This window comes from Stegodyphus dumicola, chromosome 1 (assembly GCF_044657685.1).
Source record: "Stegodyphus dumicola isolate Sdum_Otavi_A_Nest chromosome 1, ASM4465768v1".
In the NCBI taxonomy this organism is placed as follows: Eukaryota; Metazoa; Arthropoda; class Arachnida; order Araneae; family Eresidae; genus Stegodyphus; species Stegodyphus dumicola.
In genome coordinates, this window is record NC_140768.1 from 47,550,697 (window position 1) to 47,571,461 (window position 20,765).

Here is a 20,765-nt window from a genome sequence, read left to right on the forward strand (position 1 = left end):
GGGAGGGTTGCCTTCGTAGAGAACTTTCTAAGGGAAACTGACTTACAAATGGGGAAAACCACGAAAACGCCCATGCAGCCAGCCCGTTCGCGGAATTGCGAACCTCAGACCGAACTACCAGTGTTCAGCGACTTTACCGCTCGGCCGCTGGTTGGTATTATCCAAAAGAAACGTAACATGTGAACACAAATGAGAAAGATATTAGATGTGCATGACAAATAACTGTGGGAATCCAATATTTCGCATAATTAGTGAATCTTTAGTAAAAAAGTATATACTTATTTGTTTTTTAAAATCAAAGTTTTCAACAGTAAAGCAGTTGCAGAAATTTCTTTCTCCAATTAGAGGGATTAAGTTCAGATTTTATAACCGACAGCGCTCAATGATTAATTTTTGAAAGAGAATTAGTTATGTTTAGAATTCGGAAGATTGGTATTTTCCATTAATATTTTTCTAGGAGTTCAAAATGACGATTCTGTCATCTCAAAGATACGCAGCAGAGCCTTATTGGAATTACTGCGATGAGCAATTTTGAATAAATATGGTTAATATATTTTCGGTAATTAAAGGAAGAAAGAAAGTTTTACACTATTACTATATAATAAAAATAAAAGTTACGAGGAATTTACACATTGCAAGCAAAATCAAAATGACGTCATAATTCCTTCCAGTGTTTGCAACTGACCTTCATCATCGTTAATTTAACTTATTTTTTAACACGCCGTCGTTGGAATCATCATCGAGATATTTATTAGTTTCAGTTCGCGATTTTGTGACTTAATACAGATTGCTGCCTCTTTAAGAGAAATCAAATATCGTACGCACGCAATTCAATGAAATAAATAAACGCTTTGATAATTGAGTTTTTTTTTAAAATTTATTAAATAAGTGCACAATTTTACACGTTGCATTAATCTATGAAGAAATAATATAAAGGCAATTTTTTTGCCGTATGATTTGGCTTCGCCATTTTGAGAAACTATTTTTTAAATATCCAGATTTTAAGCTCCATGTCTAATATATGGAGAACTAATTCCTGCCCTAGTTAGCCTTTAGTAGCTGCTTAGTTTAAAATTGTTTCATGTGTTGAACTGAAGTCTTCTTACAAATGTCAAAATTTTACATAAAATTAACTTTTATTTCTATATTTTAAAAATATTTTAATATAATTTTTTTTTTTTAAATTTTGAAACTTTAATGGTGAACTCATTAGAATTTTTTTTTTATTAAAAGAAGCTTTTTTTTTTTCCTTACTAGTGTGTTAGATTAAATTATGCTTTTTCTGATGTAGCATTCTTATTTCTTATTCCCCTTCATCTTTAGATGTCTCATAAAATCATTTGTAATTGGTCGCCCTTTCAACTGTATGCTTTTCTTACAGCCGACGTTAGAAAATTATTTAAAGGTCAAGATCTCAATGAATTAAACTAATGTAGTCATAGCTGGGGTATTTTAATAGATTTGCTGATTGGGCATGAGTCGGGGGGATTCTTTCTAGCTGCCGCTGTTAAGTTTTGCCTTGACTACATAGTTTAAGATGAATTTTTCAGGTGTACAGTTTATATGAATTCGGCAGAACCATTCTTTACTTCCCATTTTGCTATACACCACGATTCAGAAGTTACTGAATTTCAGTTTAAAAAGGTACATTTTTATTTTACTGTTAATGTACTTTGTTTTCCGATCTACTAAATCATAGGACTATTACATTAAAATAAGTGCGAACAAAAAGGTATTATTATACGAAACGATTCTAGAAATAAGCATCCTATTCTTCGACACGATATATGTTTCTCGCTACTTTGCTCAAAACGCTGATTGCAATACAATGCATGGCTGTTTATGATATTATACCGCAGATCTTTCAAAGTTTAACATGCTTCTAACAAAGCGAACTCCTATATTTGCTTCAGACGCATGGTGCATTGACTCGCTCTTAGTGTGCTATTCGCTCACCAACTCCTGGTCAATATGTTAAATAGTACCATAGTGCTATCACAGAACGTTATATATCACGTTCTGTGATGCAATAACCGCTTCACCGAAAGGTCAAACACATTCATCCCAAATAGCAAAACTCGAAAAGTATTTTTCATTGTTGGAGTAAATAACTTTTAAAATGAGAGTTGAATTTCTGAATCTCAACACAGATTGTGCTTTAAATTTCTATATACAGTTAGTCACAAAAGTCTGCGTACAGACTAAATTTTAAATTTAAAAAACACTTTAAGCATAGAAAAATGTATTTTAATCATTGCATTTTTTTTCTTCTATTAGCTAAAATAAAAAGTAAATAATATCAGTGTAATACTTTTTACATTTTTTCAAAAATATATTTTGTCAAAAAAACTCCCTCCAATAAGTCTGCGTACACTTTAAAAAAAAAAAAAAAAAAGCAAAATATAAGTTTTTTGTTTTTTACATTACTTCAATACTTTGTAGGATATCCTTTATTCTTCAAAACAGCTTGCAGACGTCTGGGCATTGACTGAACTAGTTTTTCAGTGTCATCCGACGTAAATTTCGCCCATTCTTCCTGCAATTAACTAATTAGCTTATTTCGCGACGAAATATTGTATTTTCGAATTCGTTTCTCCAATTTTGCCCACTAATGTTCGATTGGATTCAGGTCTGGTGACTGTGGAGGAGTACGCAACTGTCTTGGAGTGTGATAGAGGAGATATCCCTTCACAATTTTAGCTGTATGTTTCGGGTCGTTGTCTTGTTGGAAAATAAAGGTATTATAAAGGTTCAAATTTCGAGCACTGTCTCGTAGATTTTTCTTCAGAATATCCAGATAAATATACTTATCCATGACTTTATCAATAATATGAAAATTTTCAACTCCTTTCGACGACATAGAGCCCCATACCATCACACCGCCAACTCCATGTTTGACAGTTGGATTTAAATTTCTCAGATTCAATTCTGTTCGGTGGCCATTAACTTTAAATATTGTAAATTTACTTTCATCTGACCAAATTACATTGTTCCAGAAGTCCTGCGAAGAGTTTAAATATGTTTTGGCAAAAGCAATTCTTTTCTTTCTATTTGTCTCGGAAATGTATGGCATAGACCTAGGTTTGCGTCCATGATAATCGGACTTTCGCAGCACTTTTCGTACAGTTTCAGGAGAAATTTCCTTGTTGCTAGTTAAAAATATGTCTTTTGCAATGCTTGCAGCAGAAAGTTTAGGATTTTGTTTAATTCGTAAAAGAATTTTTCTTTCTTCTCTCTACGTTAGCTTCTTCGGTCTCCCACATCTTGGTTTTACAGCAAGACTACCAGTGTCAAGATAGTTTTGAATAACTCTTTGCACACTAGAAAATGGTTTTCCAATGGTTTTACCAATATAACGAAGAGTTTTACCTTCATCTCTCAATTTGATAATTAGTTGTCTCGTAACTAAAGGAATTTCTTTATTGGTTGTCATTTTCGTCAAAGAAAATAGAAATAGCAACTTCCAATCAACGTGAAATTTGCTTCGGAGGTCAGTGACCTTGAAAGTGTAACCTTCTTTGTATTCTCAAATTTGAAGTTTAGAAGTTAGATAAGAAATCCCCCGCCTCCTTCGCGTTGTACGCAAACTTTATTGGCTTTGATTTCTGGCCACTTATCTTTTAAAAATTAGTGTGCATAAATTATTAAATATGAAAATATTACAGTTAAATAATTTCAAAGTCCCTTATTGAAACTACATATTTAAAAAATAAAACTTTAAGAAACTACCCTTTTCGTACCTTAAAATTTGGATTTGATATTACTTTTCTTGATGTACGCAGACTTTATTGACTAATTGTACGTCGAAAATTTTCGTTTGCACTTTTCTTGTTTCAGACCACTAATGTTTTTCTTCTGAAAGACAAGCAAAATGTTTTTTACAATTAAATTCTATATTACGAAAGACTAGGCCCATTTAGAACTATTTCCTAGCAGAGATCGAAATGCGTAACTTGCACATTTTAGACACACTGTAAAAATTGAAAATTGGATTAAACAACTTTTCAAAATACAGAGACTGTTCACACATGTTGTAGACGATTTTTTTTTTTACTTTCAAAAAATCTGCGTGGAATTTTTTTTAACTGCAACTATATTTTTGAAAAGTACAAATTATCGTCTGCTACTTGACAGTTTTGTTTTCGTGCAAAATGTAGCTTTTAAAAAAGCAATGGATGGAAGACTGTATTTGTATTCTTTTCGAAGAAAATTATTTATATCTAATTGTTAAAAAACCTCGTGAAAGCCATGACCTTTCTATATTTAAAGCTACAATAGGTAATGCTAACAACAACAATCGAAAAATACGTCAAAATTTAGCTTCAAGTGGAAAAATTGTTCCAAATAACCACCTAAGGAAAAAACGAAATGTTTCGAATGTTGCAAAACTAAAGTCTTTATTGTTAAACGAAAATCCTCCAAGTACAGTTTCATCAAAGAAAAGAAAAAATTGGTTCAAGGAATCTAAAGAAAATTTTTCTATGGGATTTATGATTGTTGCTGGTTTTTCATATAACAGAAAATTAAAAATAAAGAGAGAAGGAAAAAAGTTAAGAGCGTTTCCTCATATTCCATTTTCAAATATGAAATACCTTCTCTTTGGAAACAGTGTGATCAATCAGTAGAACTGCATAAGACAAAGCAAGCAACACTTCAAAATCTACTGTAATTTTCTGGAAAAAATGGAACCGGAAACGGGTATCAAAAGCCATACCCTTCACTCATATACCTACTAAACCTCCTGATCTATCACTAATGGGGGCCCACCAGCGGCCGACCGGTAAAGTAGCTGAACACTGGTAGTTCGGTCGAAGGTTCGAATCCCGCGAACGGGCTGGCTGCATGGGCGTTTTCGTGGTTTTCCCCATGTGTAACGTGTATACGAGCCAGTTTCCCTTAGAAAGTCCTCCACGAAGGCATCCCCCCCTTAGGCAGATAGCCCTAGTGTGCTTTGCCATAATTAAATACACACACACTACCACTAATGTATTTTTGCGCTTTTGGACTTTAGAAAGCGGGTTGTCTAAACTTTGATCTTCAGTCTTAGACTCTGGAAGACTCTTCGAGAGCATCTGAAAAATCTGAAAAGTTTCAGATTTTAAATTATTTCCAAAGCGGCGCTTTTTTAACATTTTGTGAGTTACCTTTATTTATTAAATATCACGTTCTTCGCACTTAAACCATAACTTTCAGTTCAAGAGCAATATCGCAAAATAATTTTAAATTGAGCATATCTTTAGAATTTCCGATACACAGTCTCGCGCGCTGTATATAAGAATGATTTTTCTGTACAACGTTTCCATTGCTCGCTTTCAAATCCTTGAGTTTATTAATAAAAAATTCGTTAAAGTTTTACAAAATATGAAATCCATAATAAAACAAATTCCAAATTTCAAATTTGGGCTTCCAGATGCCCGTATTCGCAGTAGGATTACGTCATTCAAAATTGGAAGGCTGTATGTACCGGTTTTATCACAATGCGAGAAACATACATATATTTACGCATGTTCTTCATTATTTAATTTCTTCAAATATAATACAGAGATATAATATTTGGTGGCAACTGTTTGAAAAGTGAAACGGACATTCAGAGTGATTCAACGCAAAATCGCAAAACGAAAACAATAGTTCCTCAGCGACAAAGCCCCTTTGTAGTAAAAATTCCTTTTGCGATACTACAAAGGGCTTTATTGTCTTAGAAATTACGGTGTATAAAGTTAGTGAAAATTAACGGTTATCAAATAGAACATTAAAAACATAAAAAGTTTAGGCAAAATATTTCTGTAATTACAATGAACAGCCTCTGGACTTTGGACATCAAACTTTTCATTTCCTAAATTTCCTTCATTTTATGTCTGATAAAATTTTTGTGCTTTTTTCTTTTCTGTTTTTAAGAATATAATACAGTAGTAGCCCGTAGCTACGGTAATTTGTTGCAAAACTAACATCAGATAACAACGAACGCCATGCAAAACAAATTATTCTTACAACATGTCTTGCAATATTAGTATAACAAACATAATTATGATCATATTCAATTAATAAATTATGCAAGTAAGATATTACAAAAATTCAGTAATTTAATAATAAAGTATTCAATGCAAAACAATAATGCATAATATACTGTTTAATAAATTAATGTAAAATAATAAATTATACATTACAGCAGAAGTCTGGGATTCACTGGACATGCGGGCCGAAACGCGCAATTTTTTTAAATTCCCCTTTCACCGAAAATTTCAATGCCTATTTTATTTTTTTGCCTATTTTTTTTGTGCCATGCCTATTTTATTTTTTTTTTTTGCATTAAGAATTTATTTTCGCGCGAAATCTCAAATCTAATCTGCAATTTTGAAAGTTTAACGTCTAGTGATATGAAATGTGGCATTACTACTAGCAACTCAATGCTAATTCGGAACTGAAACTCGAAATTTGCCTCCAGACTGGACAGCTACACATTTCACAGCTTGGCCTGTATCAATGTAACACGTCGTCGCTAGCTTCTGTCTATCATTCATTGTCTTACGATGTGCTACGCTTATAAAATTATGGTTGCGCAGACTGCGGCAATGATGATATGGGAATCGGAAATGCGTCTCGATAATTGCCTTATCCAGTAATAAAATGTGTGCAAACGCGCCCATTTAACAGCGCGCCAAATCTAGCCTACGCGCTGATTTCAGATTGCGTAAGTTTATATAGTTCTATATTTCTTAAGACGCCATTGAAATACTAGGTTAATTTTTAAATTATTTTTTGATATCCTATGGATTTAACAATTTGGGAATTGCCCATGAAGAAAAGTCTGCAATATAATGAGGCGATTTTAAGAATTGCACATACTCGGTATCCATGTACACATCGACCTATTCTCACTTGAATAAAATCCCAGAATTGCACAAAAATGGCACTGCGCACACCCTTGACTTTATCTGTGTACACATCGACCTATTTTCACTTAAAAAGTAAAAGAAAATTGACAAAAATCCAATTGTTTTTACCCTTTAAAAAGCGGCAAACCAATTCTGCACTACCGAGAATTTTTTCATAGAAAAGGCATCATTCATTATAGAAAATTATGTTTGAACAACCAAAGAGAGGAAATTATGCTTTAGCGATAACTCAGTAGCGAAATAGCGATGCAGGAATCCATTAAGCAATGTTTAGCATTTTTTATACAAATTGTAATAATGGTTATAATATATAATGACTGACTGGAAGCATAAGAGTAAATAACTAAAATAGTTATTTACTCTTATGCTTCCAGTCAGTCATTTTTAGCCTTTTTTATGTAAATTATAATAATAAAGTATTAAATGAAATTAACTTTTCATCTAAATTAAAACATCAATCTTAGATAGTTATTTACTGTTATACTTCCTTTCTTGCGTTAGGGTTGCCGCAATTATTTTTGGCAGCTCTGGCATCAACAATTTTTTACGAGGCTCAAAACCGAATAGTGCCAGTATATATGGAAAGTAAGAAACCTAGAATTAAATTCACAAAGGCAGTACTAGTAAAGGCCGAAATTCCCATAAATATGTAAAAAAATAACCTATTGTCACCAAAGCAGAAGAATTGTCGTACACTATAGATATGTAAAATACAAAAAATACATAGGAAAAGGAATGCAATCAAATTCTGATTCTACGTCATCAAGAGGAGGCAGATCATTTTCAATTAAATTGAATCACCCTCTTCAGGAAAACCACTGCATTTCCAATTGAATCTGAACAATTTATTACGGCACGCATATCTCAGTGCCTCTAAAAGTATAAGCATCATATTTATAACAAATTCGTAATTGAAATTTATTTTCGAGTACATTTGCTTCGGGGGCTGTACACGGACCTGCAGAGCGGTTGTTCGAGACCACTGCAGTAGAGTGTACGCTCTCTGGCATATCTCCCGGCTGGCTTCAAGAGAATTTACGTGCTTCGTGTTGGCAATAGCCATGTTTGAATGACTATGTTTCGATTTTATTGCGAAATTTTATCACTATTATTACTTTTCGAAATTTTTAGTTTACGAAACTCGTGGCAATTCCCCCCACCATTTCTTCTGTTCTGAACTGCGGATAAGTAAAGCGGCGGATACTGAGTCGCCGGATACTGGAATACGATTGTACATTATTTACGCTAAAAAAATCAAACATGAAATATTTGAGTTTTTCAAAATGAAGCGGACTCGCTACTGGTAAGGGAACTGCACGTGTTAATTTTAAACTATGTTCACAAAGACTGTAATATTTCAATTTTGTATTTATTTTGTGCCAAATATTACTGCTCTGTGCGACATTCTATAGTATATTTAACTGTGGCAAGTTCGCAATATTCGCAAGTGGCTATAGGATTTAGGATTTAGGAACGGGGAAGACGGACACCACGCCTTTACCATTTGGTTAATTGGTTTAGCGCCGTCTCCCCACTACGTGATCCCAGTCGTTTATTGATATTAGCAAACAGATACATAATTTGAAATGAATACAAAATTTGCAATGATACATAATTGAAATGAATACATAATTTGCAATGATACACAGTTTGAAAGGTTAAAAAAAAATGCATATGAACAGTAGGAGAGTACGGAACAAACAAACAAGTCATCTGTAAAAATACTACGCTCAAATATGCAATACGCAAGTGGCTATAGCATATTCACAAAGCCTACAGACCATTTCCACTACGGTCTGCTCTCATTGAATGAAATATCTGCTTGGCAGTCATATTTGCAATGGCGAGTTATCGCCCTGTAGGCGTAGGGCGTAGGTAATTGTGGGCTTTCAGTACAGCGAGGAGAAAATCGTTTATTTCATTCGATAATTTTTTGTTTTATGAATGAAAGCTAAGGGGAATTGTGTGGAATATATTTTAAATAACCTACTGATCTTATTAATAGTTTATTTGTATTTGAATTTAAACAATTAAAAGTACGATAATTGTTTTGCAAGAAAAAGTGTTTACATGGAAATGGCAAATGTACTTTTTCGTCATTTCTGTTGGAAAGAGTCTGTTGTGTAAATTTTCCATAGAGCATTAATTTATATAAATAAAGGAATATTAAAAAATTAACCAAATGAAAACATTCAGTAAACATTTAAGGGCGTCAGTTACCTATTCCTTTTACCCAAATTATAACTAAAATTATATTTTATTCCATTATGCGCTATTTCTACTGAAACGCTTTTCAGGATCTTGGATTGTAATCTTACTACTGGTACCTACTACAAAGAATACAAGCCCACCAGCGGCCGAGCGGTAAAGTCGCTGAACACTGGTAGTTTGGCCCGAGGTTCGAATCCCGCGAACGGGCTGGCTGCATGGGCGTTTTCGTGGTTTTCCCCATGCGTAACGTGTATACGAGCCAGTTTCCCTTAGAAAGTCCTCCACGAAGGCATCCCTTCCCTTAGGCAGATAGCCCTCGAGGCTTTGCCATAATCACACACACACACACACACACAAAGAATACAAACCGGTAAATAAAAATAAGAAAACTTAGCATTATATAAATAGAGAATATAAAGGCGTTAAATTTTTAACACTGCACCCGAGGACGAAAAGACAAATAATGACGAAGTCATTCGGTAAAGTTAAAATAAAAATAAATTCGTGCAGGACAGAATTAATAAAAGTCACCAGCGAGGATAGAACCAGCGATTTAGAAATCCGAGAATTCCTTCTGTGCTCGTTACGGCTGAGCTGCGATTTCTCCGACAGTTCTGCACACTTTTTGGTACACAATGCTCATATACAAATAGCAAAGGCGATGAAGAAAAAGTCGCCAAGCACAAGATTCTGTAACCCTGTTCTTTTTTAACCAATCGGAGCAAACAGTAGCAGAACGGACTCTCTACAATATATCGCGTTGCAGAATTCTTTATGAGAAACATTTATCCGGACAAGAATGGAAAATGTTGACACAGTAGACGAATCTCAGGTGCACTTAAACGACTGCAATAAAAAGAGATCCATAGATTCATATAACGGCAAATTAAAAATAAAGAGAGAGTTGTTCGAGAACCACTGAATACTAGTAATGCAACCTGCAGGTGACCTGCCCACGTAAACGGTCTGGCTACATGGCTAGTTTTGGTGGTTTTTCACTATATGTAGCATGAATACGAGCCAAATTTCTGCATAAAGTCCTCGAAGAAGGAATAATTTCCCTTTAAGCAGCTAGCATTATGTGCTTTGCCATATACAAATAATCTAACCGTATGTTGGTCTTTTTTTTTTTAAATGTAGTTTGAATAAATTTTGATTTATATTTTACTGTTTATGCTTCTTCCATTTAAAAGCCAAAATTTGATGCCTGCACATATATTAAAATCTTTATAAATTAAACAGATATGTTAAAATTGCTTTTAATTTATGACACATTCTTAAAATCAGCAGCAAGAAATGCCCCTGAGGAACAATGCAAATATTTGCTTGAAACAATACCCCTTTGTTTCTCAAAAGCTCTAAAATTTCTACCTCTATCAATAACTTGAGCAGTGATTTCTGAAACACGAGCCATACGATAAGAGATTAACTGACATCAATAGAACAGCTTTTGAAGCTATAAATTACAAAGCAACTTGAAAGATAAGATATCGAAAAGAAATGATGAAGTTTCACCTATTTTCCAAGCACTGATATCGAACAATACTTTTTTAACATTTTAAGAATTACAGTATTCAATACACCGCTGATTAAGCTTCCGAGTTTTATTTCTTGTTGTTGTTATTGGTTATGCTCACTTGTCTGACATAGTCAGCCCAAGCCCTCGAAACTCCTCGTGGCAACAGCCTTGAGCACCTTATAGGTGGCAGTGCGATTTGGCTCAGTTCCGCTCCAAATTTTGTTGGAGAGCACCCCGGGAGAAGAGTACGGGTCCGAGGATCTGCCACCCCTCTGCCGTTCCATCAAACCACACGGGCGGACTTTCGGCTCGCCGTATATTTGGAGTGCCGCCATGCCGCACCGACACTATACATTTACAAACATCCATGACTTCGTCGGGATTCGAACCCGGGAATTTCGGCATGACAGCCAGCGACGCTAACACACGCGGCGTTTTATTTCTTTGAATGAATAAACTCCTATTAAATATAACTAAGAGATTGGATGCTGCATAAAATGTTAGGTTTAATAATTTTTATAAAAATGATTTTTAAGCTCTACCAATTTCAAAGAGAATCGCATTCATCATATTTTTTTCACTTGAAGCCTTTTCATGTCTACAGACAACTTTTTCGAAGACAAAGGCCGCGTCAGAACTTTTATGTACATGGTGTTATACTAAAATTATAAAATAATCTTCATAAAAAAAAATATGAAATATCATAAAATAATTAATAAAATTTATTATAAAATAATTTTAATAAATTATTAAAAAAATCTGAAATGTTTCAGATTTTAAATTACGTCCAAAGGGGCTTTTTTTTAACGCTTTGTGTGTTACCTTTATTTATTAAATATCATGTTCTTTGGACTTAAACCATAAAATTTAGTTCAATAGCAATGTCGCAAAATAATTTTAAAATGAGCATATTTTTAGAATTTCCGATACACAGTTCGACGCGCTGGAGATAAAAAGGTTTTTACCCTATGTAGAGTGTTGCCATTGCTCGCTTGTATGTCGTTGAGTTTGTTACTTAAAAATTAGTTAAAGTTTTACAAAATATGAAATCGATAATAAAACAAATTCCAAATTTCAAATTTGGGATTTCAGATGCCCATATTCGCAGTAGGATTACGTTATTCAAAATTGGATGGCTCTAGATACCGTTGTTTTATCACAGTTCGAGAAATATACATTATTTATGCAGATTTTCCATTATTTAATCTCTTCAAATATAATGCAGGACTCTAACAGTTTGTGGCAACAGTTTGAAAAGTGAACCGACATTTATAGGAGTCCAACGCAAAATGCCGAAACGAAATTAATAGTCCTTCGGGACTCAAATCCTTTTGGACTAAAAATATTCTTCTTGAAAATTTCACCAACTCAAAACCTCACTTCGTCAAGTAAAAATGAAGCTATAAATAGAGAGTAAATTTCTGTACATTTACTTTTACAGTACAGAATTCACAATTAAATGAATAATTTATTACATTTATTACAGAAGCGTTAGTTACATAACATTATGATTGAATTGATTTGGCATTACAGCTTTTTTACAGTTTGTTGTTTCACCTGAAATTTGTATTAACGAATCATTGAGAATTTTGTTGAATAACTAGTAAAATTTCTTAATGATTATGATTATTACGTTTTTGCCGTTCAATAATTCATTTAAAAAATGGTCAAATTTCACATCTAGCTTCTTCCCCCCTTTGTTTTCTATTGCATTCTATTTCTGCAAAAAAAGATACCCGAATAAAAGGAAGTCGCCTAAAAATGATTATTCTGATTTTTGCATTGCACCACCCGAATTACGCGGGAGGAGCAAGTTCCGAAAATCCCCAATCATTACTTTCGTAAAAATTAGAATTTATTTTTGTACACATTCTGAACAATATTGCTATCTACATAATTTACAATTGGAAATGTTCAAAATTTTCGTTTAAAAAATGTTTTCAAATCATAAAGAAAATAACATTAGAATAAAATACAGGTTTGGTTCATTTAATTTTGACAAAGCACTCGAGGGTTCCTTGCCTAAGGTTGGTATGCTTTCATGGAGGACTTTCTATGGAAACTGGCTCCTTAAATGCGTTACACATAGGGAAACCACTAGATCGCCCATGCAAATGCGAGATATGCTGCAATGAAATAAAGCTTTGTATCTTGCCCTCAGTTTCGCATTATTAGAATAATTTCCAAATGTTATCGCTGAAATAAATTTATTTCTGATAGTTTCTATTACTCGCAGTTTATTCCCCTTAGATTTTAGCCTTTAGTTTTCACTTGGGGTCTACAGTTAATATGGTTTAAAATTATAAAAATGAACAAACGAAGCTACCTAAGTTCATTGAGATTTATAAATCATGGGCACTATGTAAGGTTTCCCGCTTGAATCGTTTGTAAAAAAATAACAAAATGGCATAACGCTTAACGAAACTTAACAAAAGGAAAAAAAATAGCGTTTCTTTACGCGTATTAGAAGGACGCGGACGCTAAAAGCGTTTTGAGTCGTAATTTCAGTTGAGGCAACATTCAGTCAAAAAGCAAATAATAATATATGATTTCTTTTTTACTTTTAAAAAGTAGTAAAATGTAGAATACACTTGCTGAACAGAATAAATGTTATTTATTTATAAAGTGTAATAGTTCCTCATCTTAATCATTTCCCTATATTCTTAATCATTTCTCTATAGTCTTTTTTTCCCGTCTGTTCTATGAGAGTGGTCTATATCGAAGTTTCTGTATATAATATTATACGCATTATAATTTGAAAAATTAAACATGTGTCATTATTCAGATAAAAATATTTATGATAAGATATGGATGAGAAACTTTTCTCGACTTTTGTTTTGTCATCTCAGATGGCTAAAAAATGCCATTTCTTTTAGAATGGTAAAAATTCTTTAAGGATGTAACAAGAACTTTTTATAATTGAATAAAATCGCTAATTATTCCATTTTAATAATTGATTTTTAGTAGGGCACCGAGGAAGAGAACTTCAACCGAGGAAGAGAATTTATTTTTTATTTCAAAGCAAATTTCGGTTGAAATCGTTCATCAATGAAGGTATGCACTTACTCCAAGACGAGCAATAACACAGCTGATATTTTTGCACACAAATATACTGTGATTACTTACGATTGCTGACTGCTTGATTAACTTATTGTTTACATTATAAAAGATATACTTACTTTTGAACAAATGAAAAAAAAAATGGCTCATTTGGAAAACCTTAAAAATAACTGGTGTTCGGCTTTACCAGCTCGGTCTAAGTTTACTTCACTAACTATTCTTGTTAAACCGAGGTTTACTGTATTAACTAATTTTCATTTCCACCATAGGAAAAATAGAAAAGCATACAGATATTAAGGAGTTAAGTATAAGGTCGATGCGTCATAGAAATTCATAGTTTCAGATGTTGTAATCTAGTTTCAAATGTTCAATATGAGGTAAGACCTATATGATTACTGGCAAAAGTCGATCCTAATTTGGCAATGGATTTTCACGAAGTATATTTTAAAAAATAGAATAGAAACCAGATTTGTGTATTGTTCAGAATTTATTAAATTGAAATCGGAGAAAAATTATGATTAACGTTTCCAGTTATTTATTTTCATATGAAAGTGCATCTTACATACATACATGTGCAAGGATGGTTATCAAAAAACTTCCTTGATGTATGAACCCCTAGCGGCCTATTTGCTCAACAATCTAAATGAAATTTCAGGTATTGTTATTTGAAGATATGCGCTCGAGATTGTGATTATCTAAAACAATAGAGTTCTCACGGTTATGTTTACAGTGAAATCGAAATTTTCGAATGGCAACATCCACTGTTTTCCTGCTCAAATTGATCAGGGGACTGAAAAACCATAAAAGGCGTTAGAATGAGACATTTATGATGAAAACTGCCGGAGTAAAACATTTACAAAGAAGAGCAGGTACTATTCGGTTTCGAGGGCCGTAAAAAATCGCTAAACTATTGATGCCAATGCTGCCAAAAATAATAGCGGCAACCCTAATAATTGCGGCAAGAAAGGAAGTATAACAGTAAATAACTATTTAAGATTGATGTTTAATTTAGATGAAAGGTTAATTTCATATAATACTTTTTTATTATTATAATTTATATGAAAAAGGCTAAACATGACTGAATGGAAGCATAAGAGTAAATAACTATTTCAGATCATTATTATAATTTATATAAAAATTGCTAAACATAACTGAATAGATGCATGCATCGCTATTTCGCTACCGACTTATCGCTAAAGCATAATTTCATCTCGTTGGTTGTTCAAACGTAATTTTCTATAATGAATGATGCCTTTTCTTTGAAAATATTCTCGGTCAAGTGCAGAATCGCTCACTTATTTGTTTGCCGCTTTGTACAAGGGTAAAAACAATTGGATTTTTGTCAATTTTTTTTTTTTTACATTTTAAGTGAAAATAGGTCGATATGTACATAGATAAAGTCAAAGGGGTGCACAGTGCCATTTTTGTGCAATTCTAGAATTTTTTTTAAAGTGAAAATAGGTCGATGTGCACATGGATACCGAGTATGTGCAATTCTTAAAAACGCGTCAAGCAGTGGGTGATTCTGCACTTTACCCAAAACTTTACTGCCGACTTTTCGTCATGGGCAATTCCCAAATTATTAAATCCATAGGATATCAAAAAAGGATTAAAAATAAAAAAAAGGATTTAAAAATTAAACTAGTATTTTAATGGCGTTTTAAGAAATATAGAACTATATAAACGTACGCAATCTGAAATCAGCGCGTACGCTAGATTTGGCGCGCTGTTAAATGGGCGCGTTTGCTAGATTTGGCGCGTTTGCTAGATTTGGCGCTTTTGCGCATACATTTTCGCTGCAGTTTTTTACGGCCCTCGAAACCGAATAGTACCGAAGAGCATTATAAAGGACCAATAACAACTTAAGAGAGACGAGAGAAAACATTTTATTCGAATTAGAAGTTTTCAACCTGCACACTTTAATAGACGATTATGCATTGCGTCCTGGAGAATACTGACAACAATGTCGAAAGTAACATCTCAGAAAGAATCTGTACAACTTCACGTTTAATGGCATCTTTCAATGTTGAGAAAAATCTCGGATTTGATGCGCACACTTTAGGTAAGCTCAGAATTTGAAATCCATCGAAGTGAGGTCGAAGTGAATCGCGGGGATTACGAAACTGCAAAATTGCGGGAAATGATTTCAAAGTGCTGTTTCAACCTTTGCCGAAAATATGTGGCGACGTGTGGAAGAGCACAATCTTGCATCCATGCAGTGTCATTAACGACGTTTCGCTGCTGCGGTTCTGGAATTACGCAATTCTGCAACATTGTTGTATACCGAGCAATGTAATGGAGCATATTTTCACATCTATGGAAGAGACTTCTTCGAAAGAGTAGGGAACAAATATGCTTGCGATGGCACACCACACAGTCACTTTACCTTCCTGTAAAGATGATGATGCCGCATCTTGAGCATTTTCGTCAACTCAATGAATGCAGTTCTTAAAAGTTAACGTTCTTAGTTAGGGAGAAATGAGCTTCATCCGTCCATAACATCCGCAGCGGTCATCAGATAAAACTATTCAGAAAGTCGATACGCTGTGTTGCTCGTCTTCAGGTTTCAACATATGGACCGGTAGAGTCGATAAGAAAACATTCGCAGAACAGAGCGCAGATGTTTGATTTTCGTTCAACATGCAATGGACCTGCGGTAATCGTATTATACCATTTCGCAACAACTTTAACAGGAACACCATTTGGACATTCCAACCGACTTTAACAGGAACACCATTTGGACATTCCAACCGACTTTAACAGGAAAAATCATTTATTTGATTATATCATCATTAACTTATTAACATTAAAGTGGAATATTTATTTTAGTAATTTATAAAATTCGGAGCATAAAATTTTCTGAAACACCGGTCGGCCGGATTGTCGTCCATCACATGTGCATCCTGTTTCTTCAAATTGTTTTACCATTTATTCAGTCAAGCAAGTACAGTTTTTACGGATTTCGGCGATAAATTCGCATTGCTTCAGCAACATTTTCCCCGTTCTGATAAAGCAGCTTTATCAATTCACCTTGTTATTTCCCTGTAAGTGTCATCTCATTAGCCCATTCGAATACCTAACTGAAGAAAAAATTTTTTTTACATTGCTTATTAAAGGTTTTCCACAAGCAGTGCTTCACACATGGTGTTCTGTGATTGGCGCTTCCACTATTCTATGCCTGTGAATTATACAAAGTGCGTCAATGCACTTCCAGTATGTGTTGTCATTTTCCTTTACAATGCTGTTCTTTGCAAATGTTTTACATCGGCAATTTTTGTCAAACATGTGTCATTCAAACGCTATGTATGGTTTTTCAACGCGCTGTTTATGCAGGAAAAATGTGAGTGTTGTCATTCGAAAATTTCAAAATGTTTTCACTGTAATCGGAACAGTGAGAATTCTATAGTTTTTGATCATCACAATCTAGAGCGCATGCAAATAGTAATATCTGAAATTTCATTTTGATTGTTTGAGCTGATAGGCCACTAATTCTTCGTATATCGGAGTTGGTTTATGAGTCTAACAGCAAAGCTTCGAGGGCTGTGTGTCTAAAAGGGATGCCTTCGTGGAGAACTTTCTAAGAGAAACTGGGTCGTATACATGTTACACATGGGTAAAACCACGAAAACGCTTATGCAGCTAGCCCGTTCGCGGGATTCGAACCTTGGACCGAACTACCAGCGATCTGCGACTTTACCACTCGGCCTCTGGTGGGCTCTCAAATATCGAGAAGACCAGCTTATATAAAACAAAGTAATTAACTTTATGTGTTTATCGTAATTAAAATTGGTACTTTTCCTGAGTATTTTAATTATACGTTGAAGGTATGAATTCAAATACGTAGCTAAACAGTAATATAAAAATTTCATGACATCAAACATGTTTAGGTTTAGCATATGCAATATTTCAAAGATTTAAAAAATACATTAGAGTCCAGGTTAATGGGTTTAACGTATAACATAATAATATTTACACTTTACAGATTAAATAGAATTATGATTCGATTATGAACTGCTGTGGATAAAAGTTCCTAAATACTGTGACGTCACTGCTGTTATCTCCCGCATTTTGTTCTCCTTTTTTCGTGTCCTCATAGAAATTTTGCTTTATTGTAATAGTTTGTAACAACAGTTTTCCCTTCGTTATTTAATATACGAGCTCAACCAAATCTTTAGGCAAGGCGTGATTAATCCGCAACCCGACCGATTAAAATCCGCCGCCGGTTAATCAAGATTTGATAGGAACCGGTTAAATATGGCTTCTACTAAATATATTTTATAAGAGCATTCACCTAATATCCTCTAAATGGAAATCTACTTCATCTTGCAGCTTACGCATAAAATAATTTGATAGTGCAATAGCAGTTCCTTTTACAGTGTATTTTACTATTTTACACGTATAAAGCAATAAATCATACCTGCGGTGGATAAGGTTTCGAAATAAGGAAACTGATTTTATTTAAATAAAACAATAGCCTCTAAATATTTCGATTGTTATGTTTAACCATAAGATTTGATATAAAAAAAGAAATACAATTAATTAGTTGTGATTCATATGAATTAAATTTCAACATATATTTAAAGAAATTAGCTAAAATTAAGTTCATTGTCAAAATAATACAATTCCTGATGAGGTGTCATTTCAGTTGGTTTGATTTATTCGATTATGGCAATGTGAAAGAGGGCTATTTGCCTCAGGAAGATTGCATTCCTGGAGGACTTTCTAATGCAAAATGCCTTGGCATTGAGTTATACATAGGTAAAACCACGAAAACGTTCATGCAGCCAGCCAGTTCGCATAGAAGCAAATCTAGGTCGAACCACCCGTATTCAGCGATTTTACAGCTCGGCAGCTGGTGGGATGTGTCATTTTGATAACATAGAACAATAATTTTTTTTTAAAAGATTCGTAGCTCTATATTTTCATGATTTAGTTTGTTTTAAAGGAGATACTTTATCAGCCGAGAAAGAATTATCTTTTTTTCGAAGAGATGACATCGGGATAATTTTTAGTGAAAATGGCTTCGGTTTGGTATATTTAATTAGGGCATAGCCTCGAGGTCTATATGCCTAAGCCGAGGGATGCCTTCGTGGAGGATTTTCGAAGGCAAACTAGCTCGTATACACTTTGCACATGAAGAAAACCACGAAAGCGCCCATGCAGCCAGCCTGTTCACGGGATACGAACCTCGGACCGAAATACCAGTGTTCAGCGACTTCACCAGTCGGCCGCTGGTGGGCCCTAAAAATTGCTAAAAATTGCAAGATTGAGAGTCGCTTCTAACTAACTCTGTAATCACAGAAACTGAAACGGGAAGTAATCATGATTTTTAATCATTCCGCCATTGACATTTCTTATGACAGATAAGGGAAGTCTTGATATTTGGTATCTTTTATTTAATGACTTTTTGTTTGTTCACTTGCTTGAAACCTATCTTTTTTTTTAGCAAAACTGACAGCATATTTCGACTTTAACAGAAATCATTTTATCATTTCTAGAAATAACGGATTGCATTTTGAAATGCTATAAATACGTAATTTTATTTAGGGATTTTTAAGACCTAAAGATATTAGCTATGCATAAAGTTTTCCCATACAATTGAAAGGCGATTGAAAAACTATTTACATTTTATGTATTCGACCTGTTTCTGTAAGTTCATTTTTAGTTTTCGAAAACCAATTTAATAAATATTACTTATCACAAATATTCCTTATCTAAACGATCATTTAGTTTTCTTATGGATAAAATTACACATTTAGGTCTCACAAAGTACGCTTGAGCTATCTTCCTGCCGAGTGGATAAAACCGTTGCGTACTGGTATTTCATCTGAAATTTATTTCTTGGCGAACAAATCGCCTGCAATTTTTTTTCCTTGTTTGCGCTAACTGTAAGTGAAATATGTATCAGGTTGCCTTTGGAAATCCTTTACGAAAGTATCCATCTTGAGGTGAAGTAGTTGCTTGCTTCGTCAAAAAATCTGCCAACTTTATTTATTCATGTTTTCTTTTTATATTGTATAAATGCTAGATTAAATTATAAATATTAAACGCAAAATATGCATTTAAAAGCGTTTTGATGGTAGTGTTAGATATGAAAGGAAGTAGAAATGAATGGGATAACAATGATTACATAGGACAGATAGAAATTATATATGGTTTTATGATATATTATCATAATTTTACATTACTTAATTAAGTAACTTAGTCCAGTTAGTGTTATTATACTGTGTTAGTTGGCTTTTACGCATCTGATTAATAATTATGAGTTAAAAATAACTTCGTTGTTCCGTCATTTGTGATATGGCCCTAGAAATGACATATATATAGGGGAACACTCTTCTTTAATTGTTAATTATGAGAAATTTGAGATCATACCTCTTCAAATATTTCCAATTCCGTTGGACAAACTGATTTCGATGCTGCCTGCGGCTCTTTAACTATCACAACAGCAGTATCAGCCGCTGTCACGACATTTGTAAAATTATCCGCAGTGAGTTGAAATACCCTCTTTACACCATCATGCCTTGGAGTCCGAAGGAAAGGTAATATAGCACCTTGGACTGCAGAAACTGCAAAAAGCAGCAAGACAATTCGAGACATTTTCCCCATTAGTGGTTCTGTCTGGAGATCAGCAAAGGTAAAGACTTTTAATATCAAATACCTATTCTCATATATGTCGATAAAGGATGATAAACGTGATAAGAGGCTTTTCAGAGATATCTTAATTCCTAAGTGTTGTTCAGTATCGCCCAGCTTTTGCACAAGCCAGTCAACACAACCTTTGGCACTCTTTCGAAGAATGCACTGTAAATAAAAGTTCTATTGTTCCTCGACGGGAGATTTTGTTCGTGTAAGATTCAACGAAGGAAGCTAAGCAGGAAGTGCGTCAAAGATGATGCCACGTGATATACTTTCGATTTCCTCTTTCTTTTCTTCGCATCTTTAAATTGTGGTTAATGCAGATAGCGGGACATTTGACACGTGGGCTGTTCTCTCATTGCTTTGACTTTCATCTGTCATAATTCTGACATTTTTGCTCTGAGCAACGAAAACGAATATTTAAATAGCTCGACATCATGTAC

General features: G+C 33.9%; 1 protein-coding gene across 2 annotated transcripts in view; it reads right to left on the reverse strand.

The window, feature by feature from the left end:
• Positions 1 to 20,444, reverse strand: part of LOC118204657 (calsequestrin-2-like) — an 86,350-nt gene extending 65,906 nt beyond the window's left edge. Inside the window, exon 1 of one of the 2 annotated variants that reach the window (XM_085814262.1) lies at positions 20,059 to 20,444. In XM_085814262.1, coding sequence (XP_085670388.1) covers positions 20,059 to 20,292 — 234 coding nt within the window. In that variant the 5' untranslated portion in view covers positions 20,293 to 20,444. The remainder of the gene's footprint in view (positions 1 to 20,058) is intronic. The other variant, XM_085814258.1, reaches the window with a different exon arrangement.
• Between the last annotated feature and the right edge of the window lie 321 nt (positions 20,445 to 20,765).